General features: G+C 44.3%; 1 protein-coding gene across 1 annotated transcript in view; it reads left to right on the top strand.

Annotated features, from left to right (window-relative positions):
- Positions 1-16,649, top strand: part of VNN1 (vanin 1) — a 40,354-nt gene extending 23,705 nt beyond the window's left edge. The window contains exons 5-7 of the mRNA XM_029596579.1: positions 3,944-4,314; positions 12,530-12,700; positions 15,814-16,649. Of these exons, the coding sequence (XP_029452439.1) occupies positions 3,944-4,314; positions 12,530-12,700; positions 15,814-15,936 (665 nt within the window). The 3' untranslated portion in view covers positions 15,937-16,649. The remainder of the gene's footprint in view (positions 1-3,943; positions 4,315-12,529; positions 12,701-15,813) is intronic.
- Positions 16,650-16,859: the final 210 nt, after the last annotated feature.

The raw sequence follows: 16,859 nt of genomic DNA, 5'->3' as shown, positions 1-16,859 counted from the left end.
AGGGGAGGGGTTAGGGCAGGGATTTCAAAATTTTGGGCACGTAAACACTGTGGGCGATAATATGTTACACATTATCGCCAGCAGTAGTGCCAGAAATAACCTCACCTTTGGCAGGGGCACTATGGGGCGATAGTGTGAGTTGCAACCGCAATCACGGTGGGTGAAAACATACCGCTGTGATTTGGCCAGGTGCACACTATCGCCCTCCCCACCCCTTTTCTGGCCACGGCTCTTCGTTCCGAATCTGGCCCAAATCTGAGGCCTCGTCTAAGGCATAGGCCGAGGCACAAAGCAGAGGCTGCAGCCTAAGCCTGAGCGCAATGCCAGCAATTCTGCCTAGGCCCGAAGCTGAGGTCTAGCCTAGGGCATAGGCCAAGACCCAAATCAGGAGGCAGGTGCCGATGATGGGGCCTCAACCAAAATTCCTGAAAAACAAAATTACCTGATACCGACACTGGGGCCTCGGCCTATGCCAGGGCCCAGACCCAGGCCCGATGATGTGACCCGACCCAGAGTTCAGGGTCCGATGCCAGGGCCTTGGCCCGGATCCAAGGCAAATGCCACAACCCAACACGAGGGTCAGGTTCCGGACCCAGGCATTACACCAGGACCTCGACTTGGACCCAGTCCCAATGCTGTAACCTAATCTGAATCCAGGTCCCAATGTCTGGCCCTTGGCCCAGGCCCGATGCAGCAAACTGAATGGAGGCCAGGTCCCAACACCTGGGCCTCTGTTCAGGGTCAGACCCTGGCCTGGGAGCTCCTTTTCTTGAGTCCTCTTCTTTCTTCAGTGCTTGAAAACGAAATGGCGCCATCCACTGGAGTTGCACTGGAGTTACCAGTATGACCCCAGCAAAATGTGCCATTTGGCTTTTAAAACACTGAAGATAGAAGAAGAGCTCCTAAGCCTGGGCACCGAGGCCTGGGCCTGACTCTGGGCTGAGGCCCAGGCTTTGGGACCCAGCCTCCTGGCTAAGGCCCCAACATTGGGCCTGGGTCCAGGTCAAGGTCCAGGCTAAGGCCCCGATGTCGGGATCTGGCCTCTGAGTCAGGTTATGGTATTGGACTATGGTCCGGGTCAAGGACCTGGCAGTGTTAGGCTTTGGTTTGGGCGCCGGCTGAGGCCCCAGCATCGGGACCCAGCCTCTAGGTTGAATTGTGGCCTTGGGCCTGGGTCTAGGCGAGGTGCCAGCGTTGGGATTCAGTCTCCGAGTTGGGCCGTAATGTCAGGCCTGGGCCTGGTCTCTAACCTAGGCCAAGGCCCAGGCATCTCCGGGTTGGGTCGTGGCATCAGGCCTAGGGCCGTGCCACGGACCCTTCATTGGTCCCGAGTTTCTGGGCTGGGCCACAGTGTCAGGCCTGGGTCCGGGCTCTGGCCTACTCTGAGGCATCGGTCTTGAGTAGGCCCAGGCTGCGGCAACCTACCGTGGCCTCAGCTGATGGAAGTCCGAGGCTTTGGCCACTGGACTAGGTAAGCAGGTGCAGGGGGGGTTTCCTAGTCCCTGCATTTTTCCAGGAGGATGGGAGGGAGACCATGGTTTGGTTTTGGGGGGTTTTTTGTGCTCTTTTTTGGATTTTTTTTTTTGTTTGTTTGATTCTTTTTTTTTCACACAAATAAAACAAATCAATCAATCCATGAACTGATACTCGAGGGAAGAGATCCTCCCAAATAAAACAAAAATGAATTTTTCCCTCTGCACATGCCTATTTCATGAAACTCTCATTTATGATATCTAGAAAGTTTACCTCCCTGGTATGCACACACAATCATCATTGCCATAACTGAAATTTTCCATTTTGTATTGTTTTCCCCAAGTTTAGTGGCCTGGATAATCTTTGTCACCGTTTCCCAATCTGTTTTAATTAGAACAGAAGGACGAGGGTAGCACCTGGTCGATGGTTTTAGGTGGCTGTTTTCAATCACCTTTAGAGACTCTTTAAGATTGTTTTAGTGGTGATTTAACAGATGGCACCCGTGCATCAAAGGAAGGCCCAGATACTTCGGTTTGTAACCTGTTGTTCTACTGCATCCAGTACTCAAGAGGACCCGATTCATTAAGGGTTTTCTCTCATTCTTGGGTCAATTTTGAGTATCTTGTGCATTCATTTATAAACCAAATGATTTCTCAGAACAAAAAAAGTCTCTTTTTGGGGGTCGTACCAAGTGGAACAAACCGAAAATAGACTTACTCGAAAATATCAGAAAATGTTTGGATACTTTTGATTTGTTAACCCTCTCCATAAATAAATAAATAAATAAATAAATAAAAGAACTCCCTCTGTCTTTACCTCAGGTCCCAGGGCTGCTCCTTACCCCTGCCAGTAAACCAGAGGCTAACTGGTGGTCCTCCATGCCAATTAGATGGGCTTGTATCTACCTGGCCGGGCTAAGCCGAGCCCATCCAGGGCCTCCTCCGTCGTCTCTGACCCACCCAACCCCCACAAATAAACCAGGGCTGGGAAACCTCCCGACCCCCACTTTAACCCCTTCAGTGGGTGTCTTCAGCGAAAAGGGCAGGAGCAATCACATGTCACTCGGGCCCCTTAAAAATGAAACGGCTCCATTTAGAGCACATCAAGCTTTGGTGCTGGTCTCAGGGGCCAGTTGGTGCCATTTTTTTTTTTTAAGGGACATTGGTGGGGCAGAAGTGAGTGTGGCTAATTCTCGTCCCTTTCTTTGCTGAAGACCTCCCCCCCCCCCTTCCATGGAAAAGGTAATTGTGGTCTGGGAGAAGCCTCTGGCTTATTTGTGGGGATGGGGGGAGATCGGAGGGGCCTGGGGAAGGCCTAAGCTGCGCTTGGCTCAGTTCAGCCATTTGGGACCCATTCCCGGTTTATTGGCAATGGGGGAGTGAAGGGGGCCTGGAGAGTTCATGGCTAATGGATAGGGGAGAGTTCCCTGGGACCTAAGGCAGAGGAGAGGGGTGTGTGTGTGTGTGTGGGGGGGGGGGGGGGGGGGAGGGGAGGCAGGCTCCTATTTGCTGTATTTCTCAAAAATGTTTATTTTGGTTCAGCAAGTGAACCAAACGGAAATAAACATTAAACAAACTGAAAACCCAATCCTCACTGTCAACGTACGAACTGAAAATGCATGCACATCCCTAACGTAGCGGTACAAGGCCTGGGTAGTTGTCCTTTTTAAAACTATCTGCAAGGTTCATGAGTACAAGAGTAGATGCAGACCTTGCCACTGCAATACCTGCTTGTTAGCTCTGAGCCTGAAAATATATCGTTTGATTTAAAAATCAAATCCATGTAGCGTTCTCCCTCCCCCACAGCCAGCCATTGTCAATGTATGCCATTCAGTGGGGGACATGTTTTACCCTGGGGGATCCGGCCAGGTAATTCCACCTAGAGCCTTCTGAAGATTAATATTTTATGTCTATGAAAATAACGCTTAGTACATAAATTCCATTTTTAAGAATGCTAAATACTATAATTCAATTCTATTTGAATGATAAAAATACATAAAAAATAACACAACCTATCCCTGAGAGTATCATACTAGTACCCTTATGTGCACATTTTAACATTTGGTGCATGTTATGTAGTAGTGTTACATTGCTGAGTCCCCTAGTGCAGTGGTCCCCCAACCCTGTCCCGGGGGCCCACCAGCCAGTCGGGTTTTCAAGATATCCACAACGAATATGCACGAGAGAAAGTTTGCATGCACTGCCTCCATAACATGCAAACTTTCTCTCGTGCATATTCATTGTGGCTATCCTGAAAACCCGACTGGCTGGTGGGGTCCCCAGGACAGGGTTGGGGACCACTGCCCTAGTGCATGCATTTAGTGTTATCTATATATAGAAATTTGAAAAAATGTGTCGCACAACATAAGGATATAATCTGATTTCTTTTTCTACAAGCAAAGGAAAGCCTCCTGAACAAGCCAAGATATCAGGATGGCAAGATGTTTAACCGCTCTGTATTACCTTTGCAGGAAGTGGAATATATGCCCCGGATAAACCCGTAGACTATTATTACAGCATGGACACGGAAGATGGCCGGCTGCTGATCTCAGAACTGAGCTCTCGCCCCAGACTTTCTCCCTCAAACTCTGTTGTCAATTGGAAGTCATATGCCAGCAGCGCCAAAAGCTTTTCTCCAGATGTTGATGTTTTCAATGGCACCATTTTCTTTGATCTGTACACCTTCACTAGGCTTGTTGACGCGGAAGGAGATCTCACGGTTTGCCAGAAAGACTTGTGCTGTCATTTGAGTTACCGGATGGTGAAGAAGCGAGACGACGAAGCTTATGTACTGGGAGTTTTTAATGGGCTACATGTTGTTGAAGGAGAATATTATTTGCAGGTAATATTTTTATTTGTGCCTGGTAGATATTTACTGGAGACTTAAGAGTCTCTGTTAGCAATTCAGAGTAAATCAAACCCATTCTGATAGTCAATATTTAAGAGCATTTATAAACATTAGAGGTCAATTTTCAGGCTAAATTAACTGGGATATTCAGTGGTGTGGCTGTGCCACTGAATATATCTGGATAAGTTTAAAGTTGACTGATAAGATAACCAGCTAACTTTAGACTTATTCAATAACAGGACTAAGTTATCTGGATGTTTGAATTGACGAGAGGCAGGTGGCACCTTTCTCTGAACATTTTTCAATGCATAAATATCTTTTTTTTGAAATTTGGCGACCAGAACTGCACACAGTACTCCAGGTGCAGCCTCACCGTGGAATGATAAAAGCATTATGTCATTTTCTGTTTTATCCTTCATTCCTGTCCTATCACTCCTAACATTCTGTTTGCTTTTTTTGCCTGCTACCGCACACTGAGCCGAGGATTTCAAAGTATTTTCCTCCATGAAGCCCAGATCCTATTCCTGGGAGGTAAATCCTAATATGGAATCTAACATCATTCATCTACGTTGTGATTAATTTTTCTCCATGTGGGTCACTTTGAACTTGTTCACTTTAAATTTCATCTATCACTTGGATGCCCTGTCTTCCAGTCTTGCAAGGTTCCTCTGCAATTTTTCACAATCCGCTTTGTGATTTAATAACTCAGAATAATTTTGTGGTGTTTGCAAATTTGATCACCTCACTCATTGTTCCCCTTTCCAGATCATTTATAAATGTATTAAAAAGCACCAGTCCCTGAGGCCACCTCACTGTTTATCCTCTCCAATGAGAAAACTGACTATTCCTTCTCTGTTGCTGTTCCTATCTTTTAACCAGTTTGCAATCCACAATAAGATATTGCCTCCTATCCTGTGACTTTTTAATTTTCTCATGAGTTTCTTATGGGGCACTTTGACAAAAGCCTTCTGAAAATCCAAATACACTATATGCTCCAGCCCAACATTATCCACATGTTTATTAACCATTGGAAGAAAATGTAGCAGATTGGTGAGACAATTCAGTGGGGGACATTTTCACTAAATCCATGCTGGCTGTGGCCCATTAAGCCATGAATTTCTATATGCTCTGTGATTTTCTTCTTTAGAATAGTTTCCACAAATTATCCTGACACTGAAGTCTAATTCACCGGTCTATAGATCCCAGATCACTTCTAGAGCCCTTTTTAAAGATCAGGAATACATTGACCACACTCCAGTTTTTGGGCTCAATGAATAAGTTCCTGGAGGAGAAGTCCATAATCTGCTTTTAATCAATAGGGAATAGCCCTGCTTGTTGCCAGCATTAGTAGCATGGGATCTAATGTTTGGGTACTTGCCAGGTACTTGTGACTTAGATTGGCCACTGTTGGAAACAGGATACTGGGCTTGATGGACCCTTGGTCTGACCCAGTATAGCATAATTTATGTTCTTATAAATTACTAGTAAAAGATGTGCAATTTCATTTTTGTGTTCTTTCAAAGCTCTGGGGAATATACCATCTGGTTTGGGTTATTTGCTACTATTTAGTTTGTCAATCTGTCTGATTACATCTCCAGCTTCTCTGTGATTTCAGTTCTTCAGAATCATCACCACTGAATAAAGTTTTCGGCATAAGTAAACATTTGAAGCAAAGAACTTATTCAGTCTTTCTGCGATGGCCTTATCTTCCCTAAATGTCTCTTTAACTCTTCAGTCATCTTAATGGTCCAACTGACTTCCTCACAGACTTCCTGCTTCAGGTATACATATAAAAAAAATGTATTATGAGTTTTTGCCTCTATAGTCAGCTTTCAAATTCTCTTTTAGCCTGTCTTATCAATATTTTATATGTAACTTGCCAGTGCTTATGCTTTTTCCTATTTTTCAAATCATCCTAACCATGTCCCTTTTTTTTTTATCACGGGCGCTATTCATACGAAATTTATAGCAAAATGATAAATCTAGGCCTAAGCAATTACTTACCTTTCCTAACTTAAGGCACATACACAAAAAATTAATTTACCCCATAATTTCACCTCTTCCCAAACTTTTATTACCCAGCAAGCAGTACTTATTGATCCTCTTCAGCCATCAGCACATTCTTCTTCTCCTCTCAATACTCCCTCAAGATTCTTGTAAGGGTGGAGGAGTAGAGGGTTGGAGGGACCTTGGGAAGCCTAGCTCAGTTTGTCTCAATCTAGCCATCTAAGCCTCAGCCCCAGTTTAATTGCAGGGCCACATATTTTTTTTATGCCAGCAAATAGTGTGCACTAATTGCCAAAACAAAAAGCACTCCAAAATGTTGGGTTTTTCATAGGGCTGTGGTTTGGACTACTCATTTGTTTGAAATGAATGCACATCTCTAATACATACCCTAGAGGTGAAGAAAGAGAGGAGATTGACAGATATAGTCAAATACCTTAGAGTTATAAATAAACTTACGTCAATCTTTTTCAGTAGGAAGGAAGATCTAGGACAAGGAGCCATGATGAGGCTGGAGAGAGGTTGGTTCAGGAGTAACTTAGGGAATATTTAGTTATGCTAAATACCTGCTTGCCTGCCTGGAGGATTGACTACCTAGCTAGAAGTAGCTCTAAAATTGGCTGAGCGAGCTCTCAAGGCAATGCCTGTATGTGAATTCCTACACATGCTCAGTAGAGAAAAAGCTCTACCAATTAAAAGATAGTAGTCTGTTTTGGTGCCATCAGATGACATCACCCACATGTGTTGGCTAATTTATCCTGCTGTCTACAGCAAACGCAATTTACAGTAAGTAAACCTAATTTACCTATGAAAATTGGTCATCTAAAAATTGCTCTCTTTCACAGTGGCTGAAAATATATGTGATGTTGCACAATGTGCATACTTTTAACCACATTTAAGGGGCATGTTTAGATTGATGGAGGAAAATAATGTGTGTAGATTGCATTTTGAACTTTATGAGCAATATTTTCCATGGGGAAAAATTCCCGCATAAGAAAGAACTGCAAAGGTAAAATACCAATGGCGAGTTTTAAAGTAAAAGTATGTGCATAGTTTTTCTTTGAAACTTAGTGCAAAGTCCATGGGTAAAAAGCACCCACAGGCTTTGTCCCAATGTCGACAATTTGAAAATTGTCCCCTCAAAAATTTAAGAAAGCATAGAATAGACAAAGTAGAGGTTTAGTACTATGCAACTGAAGATAGAACTGGAAGACAAGTAGAGTCTGCTATATTATAATACGCAGGGAAAAAGGAACATAAGAACATGCCACACTAGGTGAGACCAAGGGTCCATCAAGCCCAGCATCCTGTTTCCAACAGTGGCCAATCCAGGCCATAAGAACCCGGCAAGTACCCAAAAACTAAGATTAGATGAGCTGTCTGGTCTCCTACCATAGTCTATACTGACAAGACAGTGGCTACTAGAACCAGAGGAATGCTAGAGTGAATAGGGACAGACATAACCAGGAGTGAAAGGAGAACTTATCTGGAGTCATAAGGGCTACTTTGAGCAATCTCCGACACACATTAATGGGCCTACATGCCAGTTGTCGAAGGGAAACTCCCTACAGTTTCTTTACGGAAATCTGCAGCAGTGGGTGCTAAGGGAATTTTTTTAACCTGCATCTTTTTCAGGTATAAAGTATATAGGTCAAACAATGTACAGGGACTTTAAAATGAATCCTTTGAAATATCTCAGCTATTTCATCCCAGGACATGACCCGGTTCATTCTCTTTTCCCCATGGGGAAAAGCATGTTTGCTGCAAAGGCATTCGTGCAATTTCCCTGCAGATGGATGAGGGTAATTTTCAAAGGAAGACTTTCCTTGAGTAAACACCCATTTACTTGTAAAACTTCCTTTGAAATTGCTCCCACTCTGTCCAATTCTGGAGGCTGTACCTCTGAAAGGATATAGATGTCCAGAAAAAGGCTACCAAAATGTTGATGGTCTGAACCAAAAGTGTTATGAGATGAGGCTTAAAGACAAAATATGAATGCTCTAAAGGAGAAGCGAGAGGGAGGGAGAGGGTATTAAATAGGAGATATCACAAAACTATAAATAATGTTGTCATATTACATGTTAGTACTACTCCTAACACCTGTTACGGGTTAACCCTATGGGCATTTGGAGGGTCTTGCCAAGGACTGCTCAGGTCCACCTGCACTTGCATATATTACCCTGTTCTGACAACTTCAAACCTCCCAAATGGGTTCCCACTTGTGTCTGGGTAGTACCCTGCCTGTATACTATCACCTGGTACACTGAGACACCCCCCCCCCCCCCCCCCAAGCCTAGGTGTTATACAGTTCCTAGAAATGTACTTACAGACTGAATCCAAAAAAATGCTGGGATCACCAATCAGTCACAGATACTAAGCTAATAAATAGTTTATTAAACAGAATAATAAATATTTAAAATATTGTACTACAGGATATTAAAATTGCACAAATCCCTGAAGAACATAAGAAATTGCCATGCTGGGTCAGAGCAAGGGTCCATCAAGCCCAGCATCCTGTTTCCAACAGAGGCCAAACCAGGCCACAAGAACCAGGCAATTACCCAAACACCAAGAAGATCCCATGCTACTGATGCAATTAATAGCAGTGGCTATTCCCTAAGGGGCGGATTTTCAGAGCCCTGCTCGCGTAAATCCGCCCAAAACCGGGCGGATTTACGCGAGCAGGGCCCTGCGCGCCGGGAAGCCTATTTTACATAGGCCTCCCGGCGCGCGCAGAGCCCCGGGACTCGCGTAAGTCCCGGGGTTCTCCGAGGGGGGCGTGTCGGGGGCGGGCCCGGTCGTCGCGGCGTTTCGGGGGTGTGTCGGCAGCGTTTTGGGGGCGGGTACGGGGGCGTGGCTACTGCCCGGGGCGGTCCGGGGGCGTGGCCGCGCCCTCCGTACCCGCCCCCAGGTCGCGGCCCGGCGCGCAGGAGGCCCGCTCACGCGCGGGGATTTACGCCTCCCTCTGGGAGGCGTAAATCCCCCGACAAAGGTAAGGGGGGGGTTTAGACAGGGCCGGGCGGGTGGGTTAGGTAGGGGAAGGGAGGGGAAGGTGAGTGGAGGGCAAAGGAAAGCTGCCAGACATTTTGGTTCAGTTAGTGTTTATTTCATCAATCCACAATAAAATCGGAGCGGCCTCGGAGGGAACGGGGGTAGGCTGCGCGGCTTGGCGCGCACCGGCTATACAAAATCCATAGCCTTGCGCGCGCCGATCCAGGTTTTTAGCAGATACGCACAGCTCCGCGCGTATCTACTAAAATCCAGCGTACTTTTGTTTGCGCCTGGAGCGCAAACAAAAGTAGGCTATTCGCGCGCCTTTTAAAATCCGCCCCTAAGTAAACTTGATTAACAGCAGTTAATGGACTTTTCCTCCAAGAACTTATCCAAACCTTTTTTGAACCCAGCTACACTAACTGCACTAATCACATCCTCTGGCAACAAATTCCAGAGTTTAATTGTGTGTTCAGTGAGAAAGAACTTTCTCCGATTAGACTTAAATGTGCTACTTGCTAACTTCATGGAATGCCCCCTAGTCCTTCTGTTATCCGAAAGTGTAAATAACTGATTCACTACTCGTTCAAGACCTCTCATGATATTAATGACCTGTATCATATCCTCCCTAAGCCTTCTCTTTTCCAAGCTGATCAGGCCTAGCCTCTTCAGCCTTTCCTCATAGGGGAACTGTTCCATCTCCTTTATCATTTTGGCTGCCCTTCTCTTTACCTTCTCCGTCACAACTATATATTTTTTGAGATGAGGCGACCATAATTGTACACAGTATTCAAGGTGCGGTCTCACCATGGAACGATACAGAGGCATTATGACATTTTCCGTTTTATTCACCATTCCCTTCCTAATAATTCCTAACATTCTGTTTGCTTTTATGACTGCTGCAGCACACTGAGCTGACGATTTTTAAGTATTATCCACTATGATGCCTAGATCTTTTTCCTGGATGGTAGTTCCTAATATGAAACCTAACATCGTGTAACTACAACAAGGGTTATTTTTCCCAATATGCAACACCTTGCACTTGTCCACATTAAATTTCATCTGCCATTTGGATGCTCAATCTTCCGGTCTTGCAAGGTTCTCCTATAATGTATCACAATCCGCTTGTGATTTAACTACTCTGAATAATTTTGTATCATACCGTCGCCCATATGACATAGTGAGGGCAAAGGTAGCGCCGGCGCCATTTTGAATATTGGCAATACGGCCCGCTTGCAGGAGGTCGCTTCCGGACCCCCGCTGGACTTTTGGCAAGTCTTGTGGGGGTCAGGAGGCCCCCCCAAGCTGGCCAAATGTCCCTGGGGGTCCAGCAGGGGTCCGGGAGCGATCTCCTGCATGCGTGACGTCGGGAGCCAGGAACCAAAATGGCGGCGGCGCTACCTTTGCCCTGTCACATGATAAGGGCAAAGGGCCACCGGCACCATTTCTCTTAATGCAGCCGTGGCCAGAGAGCGGGAGATCGCGCCGGGACCCCCCCACTGGACCCCAGGTAATTTAAAACATTTTGGGGGGGTTCGGGAGGGTGGGGGATTTGTTTTAAAGGGTCGGGGTGGGTTTTAGGGTTGTTTTGGTGTGCCGGTTTTCCCGCGCCCTATTTAACGATACAATACAAATGCCCCTGATGATAAATCGGGGGCATTTGTATTGTATCGTATACTCTAACGATTTTGGACGATTTTTAAATTATCTGACGATAATTTTAATCGTTCAAAAACGATTCACATCCCTAACCTTTATCCACATGTTAATTAACCCCTTCAAAAAAAGGAAGCAGATTTGTTAGGCGAGACTTCCCTTGGGTAAATCCATGTTGACTGTGTTCCATTAAACCATATCTTTCTATATGCTCTACGATTTTGATCTTTAGAATAGTTTCCACTATTTTTCCCGGCACTGAAGTCAGGCTCACTGGTCTATAGTTACCCGGATCACCCACATGCATTCCTAGCCTCACTCTGAGTTGAGTAGACATTCCAAGCCTCAGTTTGAAATACAGTGTAGCAAATATCAGTACACACCTGTAGGCAAGCTTTAGAGAAAGGAGTTCTATCTGGGAAAACAAAAGTCCCAGAACAAGGCAAGGAATCACAGTGCACTTAAAAATCCATATGTTGCCACAAATGCACAAAAGCCAACTTTTTTAAAATGAGAGAAAATCCTAGGTCATAACATTGGGATCTAGGAGGTTAATTGTTAATGGGACTTATACTTAAAGTAGTGCTTTATCTGCAGAAGTGATCTTTTAGTAAATTGTGCTACTGATACACATGAAAAAGTTAGATTCATACGCGCTATGGGCCTGATTTTCAAAAGTATTTACATGCTTAAAACTGAGTTTTACAGTACAAATGCACTTTACTTTTGTTAGTTGGCTTTTGAAAATTGCTTTTGAAAATTGTGTATATAAAACCTATTGAAATGTCAATAGGTTTTATATACACATGCATTTTACCCATGTGAATGGGCTTTTGAAAATTGCTATGAAAGTATGTTCTATTTACATGTGTACCTCCTTTGAAAATCACCTCCTGCTTTTATGTGGATAGGGAGAGGCATTCCAGGAGGTGGAATCTACATAGGGGTAGGGACTTATACACTGAGAATGTGATTTTCAAAGGAGTTACATGTATAAATGTAGTACAATATTGTAGCAACTTTCAAAACCCCACTTACATGAGAAAAATGCATTTACATGTGTAAAACCTAGTTTGATGCATATAAATTATTTTTGAAAATTACCCCATGCTTTTTCATTTTAAAATTAGCCATGTAAATTCTCTTGGCAAAACTATATGCACAAATGGCAGTATAATTATGTATGTGTGCAAGTATATAGTTTTGTAAGGGTAATTTTGAAAATGAATTTACATGTGTAAGTTCACTTTGAGAACTAGTGTAACTTGGGTGCATATCAGCTGGAAAATTTATGCAGCCTACTAAAAATGTACTCCCAAAAATTGTAGACTTAGGAATAAAATTAGAAAATATGTATTTGGGGAAAGAATGCTGGATGCATGGAATAGCCTTACAGTGGATGAGAAGAGAAAACCAATAGCACAATTCAAGAAGGCATGTGATAAGGAAAGAGGATCATTCATTTTTAAGGACTGAAGAGGGAAGACCGAGACATAGTGGGGCTTAAGGCAAATCTCTATTTCTATTTCATACAGATTTCTGTCTCTATTTAATACAGGTTTGCACCTTGCTGAAATGCAAAAACCTAAATTTGGCAACATGTGGTGAGCCCACAGAAAACAGCTTGACCATGTTTGAAGAGTTCTCGCTCAGTGGCACATTCAGCACCAACTATGTCTTCCCAGAGGTCTTACTCAGTGGGGTTCAGCTGGCACCTGGAGACTTTCAGGTATGTGACTATCACTGGTTTAAAAAGCTTCCAACTAAGTTATCTCTTTTAGGACAAACACCTAGAGATATAAATGAAAAACCAAAATACAATTAAGATAAGTCTAAGTTTTAAGTTATTCCACATCTTTCATGATGTTACATGTTTATTGTTGAGTAAAAAGGCACTTCAAGTAAATGATAGGGATGTAAAACACAATTAATACATCTAATTTTGTTTCATTTGTAGACCCCTGAAAAAATGGAGGGGGTCCCACAAATGAGATGAAAATGTGTCTCTTTTGTTTGTTTCCCATTCAAGTTTATAGCTCACTCAATTCTATGGTTGTGGTGTGAACAAATAAACAGGAGTAGGTAACTATAGAAACCATCTCTTGCCTGTGTGGTCTCACAGCCTGGTCAAAGCCGAGAAAAGACAATTTAGCAAGGAAACCACATAGAGGACAAATCATACTGCAGCATCTTTTTAACGAGCCTATAGCTTCTATCTGGATCAGGTGACACTGATCTACTCTTACTATAAACTCTAAGCTTGTGAAAGAAGCTCTGTATTTCCTCTCTAGCAGTTATTAGAAAAGAATGGGTTTGGAGAAGCCTCCTCAAAGTTAAAAAAAACCAAACAAAAAAAAAACAAAACCCAACCCCAAAACAAACAAACTAGAAACTTTTGGATTTTAGCACTTATCTTCTGATGGCAAAAATCTTACTCACTGTGCCAGAAAGATAAAAGCAGTGGTACTATTGCTGTTTTTTATTTTTCTCTTCACTGGGGGAGTATTAGGGTAGGAGCAGGTGTGGAGATTGCAGCAGTGACTTTTTTTGTCTTTCACTCTGAAATCAGTGAGGTGAGCATGCTGAAGACAGAAGAAAAGAGTCTTACTAGGCTGCCAGACATTTTGGTTCAGTTAGTGTTTATTTCATCAATCCACAATAAAAAAAAATTGTTAGTACAGAGTACACGCAGCATGCACATAGACGGTGTGTGAATGTGACATACAGCTATTTACATTGTGAGTGGGGGTAGAGTTACATTATCAAATACATTCCTTTGTAATATCCAAACCCACAATAGGCAGTGCACTTCAATACATTCTATCATATCAGGAAAATGAAAAGAAGGGAAAGGCAGATTTGCAGCTTAGAAGGGGGAAAGGTATTGGTGTAAAGCCAGCCCCTCTTAGTAGCGGGGATGGCTTTCCTAAATTGAAAACTGTTCCTAAATTGAAAACTGACTTTATGTGCAGAATGACTGGAGAGGAAGGTAGTCCAAGTAAGAAGCAATTGAAATTTGGAGCATATGCCACTGACGCCTGTTCATCTCCTTTGCATTTTGGAACAGAGAGAAAAGGCAGCAGAGCCACCCAAGACTGACAGTAGCAGGGCAGGGGCATGGACGGGGGCAGCAAAATTGCAGCAGCCAAAACCAGCAGCATACTATTCTACATTAGTTACTGCTTCTGAGGCAATGGATGCAGTATTTTCAACAACTGATTCTGATGAATCTTATCAGGGATTCAGTGAATCTTAAATTGAAGAGCTAGTAGCTGAAGAAAATTTTCAAGGATTAGTCAGTATTGTCTTATCCTCCAGTGCAGTGATGGGGGAGACAGATGATACTGATGGTGATGAGAGCAGGCCACATAGGTAGGAAATCTGAATGATTATTTTTAGGGTGCACCCTTAATCTCAATTCCAGTGCCAGCATCGACCACCAAAGATGTAGAGAAGAGATCATGGGAGACATTCCTGATCTGGAGGCACTTTATAATGAGGGAGAACCCAATTTTTGCACAGTGAATTCACTGTAGTAAGGATATTGGTCAAGGGAAGTAAGTAGGGCAACTCAAATGCTGGTATGCAGAATCACCTGCTGAAGCAGCAACCACTGGTATCAGAGGAGGGTATTAGTACAAGCCTGAGGTTCTCTTCTTTCAGTCAATATAAAATCTAGAAGATAGGAGAGGGAAAGGGGAAGACTTTTTCCCAAGCTTATCTTATGGCCCCCTCCTACAGTCAGGTAGAAAGCTAGCTACTAGAGATGTGCAGACCAAAAGTTTATGTTCATAAGTCCATAAGTCGAAAGGGGGGGTCAATTTCGGTCAATATGGACATATGGAGAATTCCATAAGTTGAGTCTATGTCCATACGTGCAAATAAAAATTTAAACCCCTCACCCTCCTTGATCCCCCCCCCCCCCAAGACTTACCAAAACTCCCTGGTGGTACAGCAGGGAGTCAGGACGCCATTTCTGAACTCCTTTGCGAGGAGCACGTGACGTTGGCGTCACGTCGGAGTGTCGCGGCGTCACGTGATTCCCCGCGCGTTCGCTCCGGGACCCTCGTTGCACCCAAAAGGAACTTTTGGCCAGCTTGGGGGGGTCAGGTACGCGGGATTTCAATAGATACGCACGAAGCCATTAAAATCCGGGGTCGGCGCACGCAAGGCTGCCCAAAATCGGCAGCCTGCGCACGCCGAGCTGCGCAGCCTGCCTCCGTTCCTTCCGAAGCAGCTCTGAAATTGGAGCGGCCTCGGAGGGAACTTTCCTTCCACCCCCACGTACCTTCCCCTCCCTTCCCCTACCTAACCCACCCCACGGCCTATCTAAACTCCCCCTACCTTTGTTGCACAAGTTACGCCTGTCCGAGGCAGGCTTAACTTGCGCGCGCTGGCGCGTCGTGGTCCGGTCCGGAGGCCGCGGCCATGCCCCTGGAACGCCCCCGATGATGCACGCGCATATCTTACGCACATATCCCTTTGAAAATCTGGCCCATAAAGTAATGAAATGAAACAAAATGAATTCACATCCATACTGATTGCAGATATATTGTAAAACGGCATTGTTAAAAGGACGTTCCTTTATTTAATGTCATTCCCACACAAATCCCAGTTCGGCCAGTGGATAATTTTTGACTTTCAAAATTTAGCACCAGGTTGAATATTTCCAAAATCTGGTTTAATTTTCAGATTCAAACACATAGAAATGTTTTAATTTTGGAAAGGTAGCTCCCCCAACATTGATCTCTGATATTCTTTTCTTGAAACCTGCGTAGGAAGTAAAATGAATGGATGTTCCACTTTAACCGTAGGCACTTACCTTTCTTTTTCTCTTTTTAGGTATTAATTGATGGCCGTCTGATAAGTAAAAGCAGAATATCCACCAAACCAATTCTAACTATCACACTTTTTGGAAGGTGGTATGAAAAGGATCCAACTGGACAACCTCCCAAGTTGTTTTAGTGTTTCGTTAAGAGCTGGTACCATTATTAACAGAAATTGCTGTAAAGAAGACAAAATTTAGTTGTCCAAATAATGTTAGACTGGCTTCCATTTTCTATTAATATGTCACTACCTGGTGTTGACAAAATGCTACTCATATCCTCTAGTATTCCCTAATTCTTTCACCCTTCTTTAACGTATGTTCCTGACACATGTAACCTCTGTTCTTTCCTCATTCACCAAGCTTATAATACATGTAAAATATGTCCATTGCTTTTCCACTGAAGTATACTGCTGCCTCCTTTATACTACTGCAAAATTCTTCTTGCTTCTTCCATGTAAGGTTTTTCAAAACTCAACCATCTATTTAATTTTCACCCTCCTTCATCACCCACGGATTTGCCACCTTCTTACTTCCTTGCATAGACTTCCCATAAAGATGAATTTTAAAAGCTGTATATACACTAAAGACAGGAGATACATGCAGAAGTTGCACCCGCGCAGGCTGCACAAAAATGTTTTCTTAAAAATGGGGCATAGACATGGTTTGGGCAAGGCATGGGCATTCCAGGTTTTTTTTTAAAATAAAACCAGTGGGGCAGATTTTAAAAGCCCTGTGCGTGTAAATTCAGCCGGATTTACACACGCAGGGGACTTGCGAGCCGCTGCGCCTATGTGGCATAGGCCGCCAGCGGGCGCAAAGCCCCGGGACACGCGTAAATCCTGGGGCTTTGCTTGGGGGGGGGCGTGTCAGTGGGGCTGGGGGCGGTGTGGCATTTGGGGGCATTCTGGGGGTGTGGGCGTGGTGCTAGCCTGGGGGCATTCCGGGGGCGTGGCTGAGGCCTCCGAACCAGCCCCCGGGCCGGGAATGGCGCGCCAGCAGCAGGCTGCCGTGCGCGCACTATAAAATCGGGCGTAGATTTGTTCCCACCGGGTTGCGCAAA

Source organism: Rhinatrema bivittatum, chromosome 3 (assembly GCF_901001135.1).
Source record: "Rhinatrema bivittatum chromosome 3, aRhiBiv1.1, whole genome shotgun sequence".
NCBI classification, from domain to species: Eukaryota; Metazoa; Chordata; class Amphibia; order Gymnophiona; family Rhinatrematidae; genus Rhinatrema; species Rhinatrema bivittatum.
Note: the sequence above shows the minus strand (reverse complement) of the source record. Positions and strands in the feature narration are given on the sequence as shown.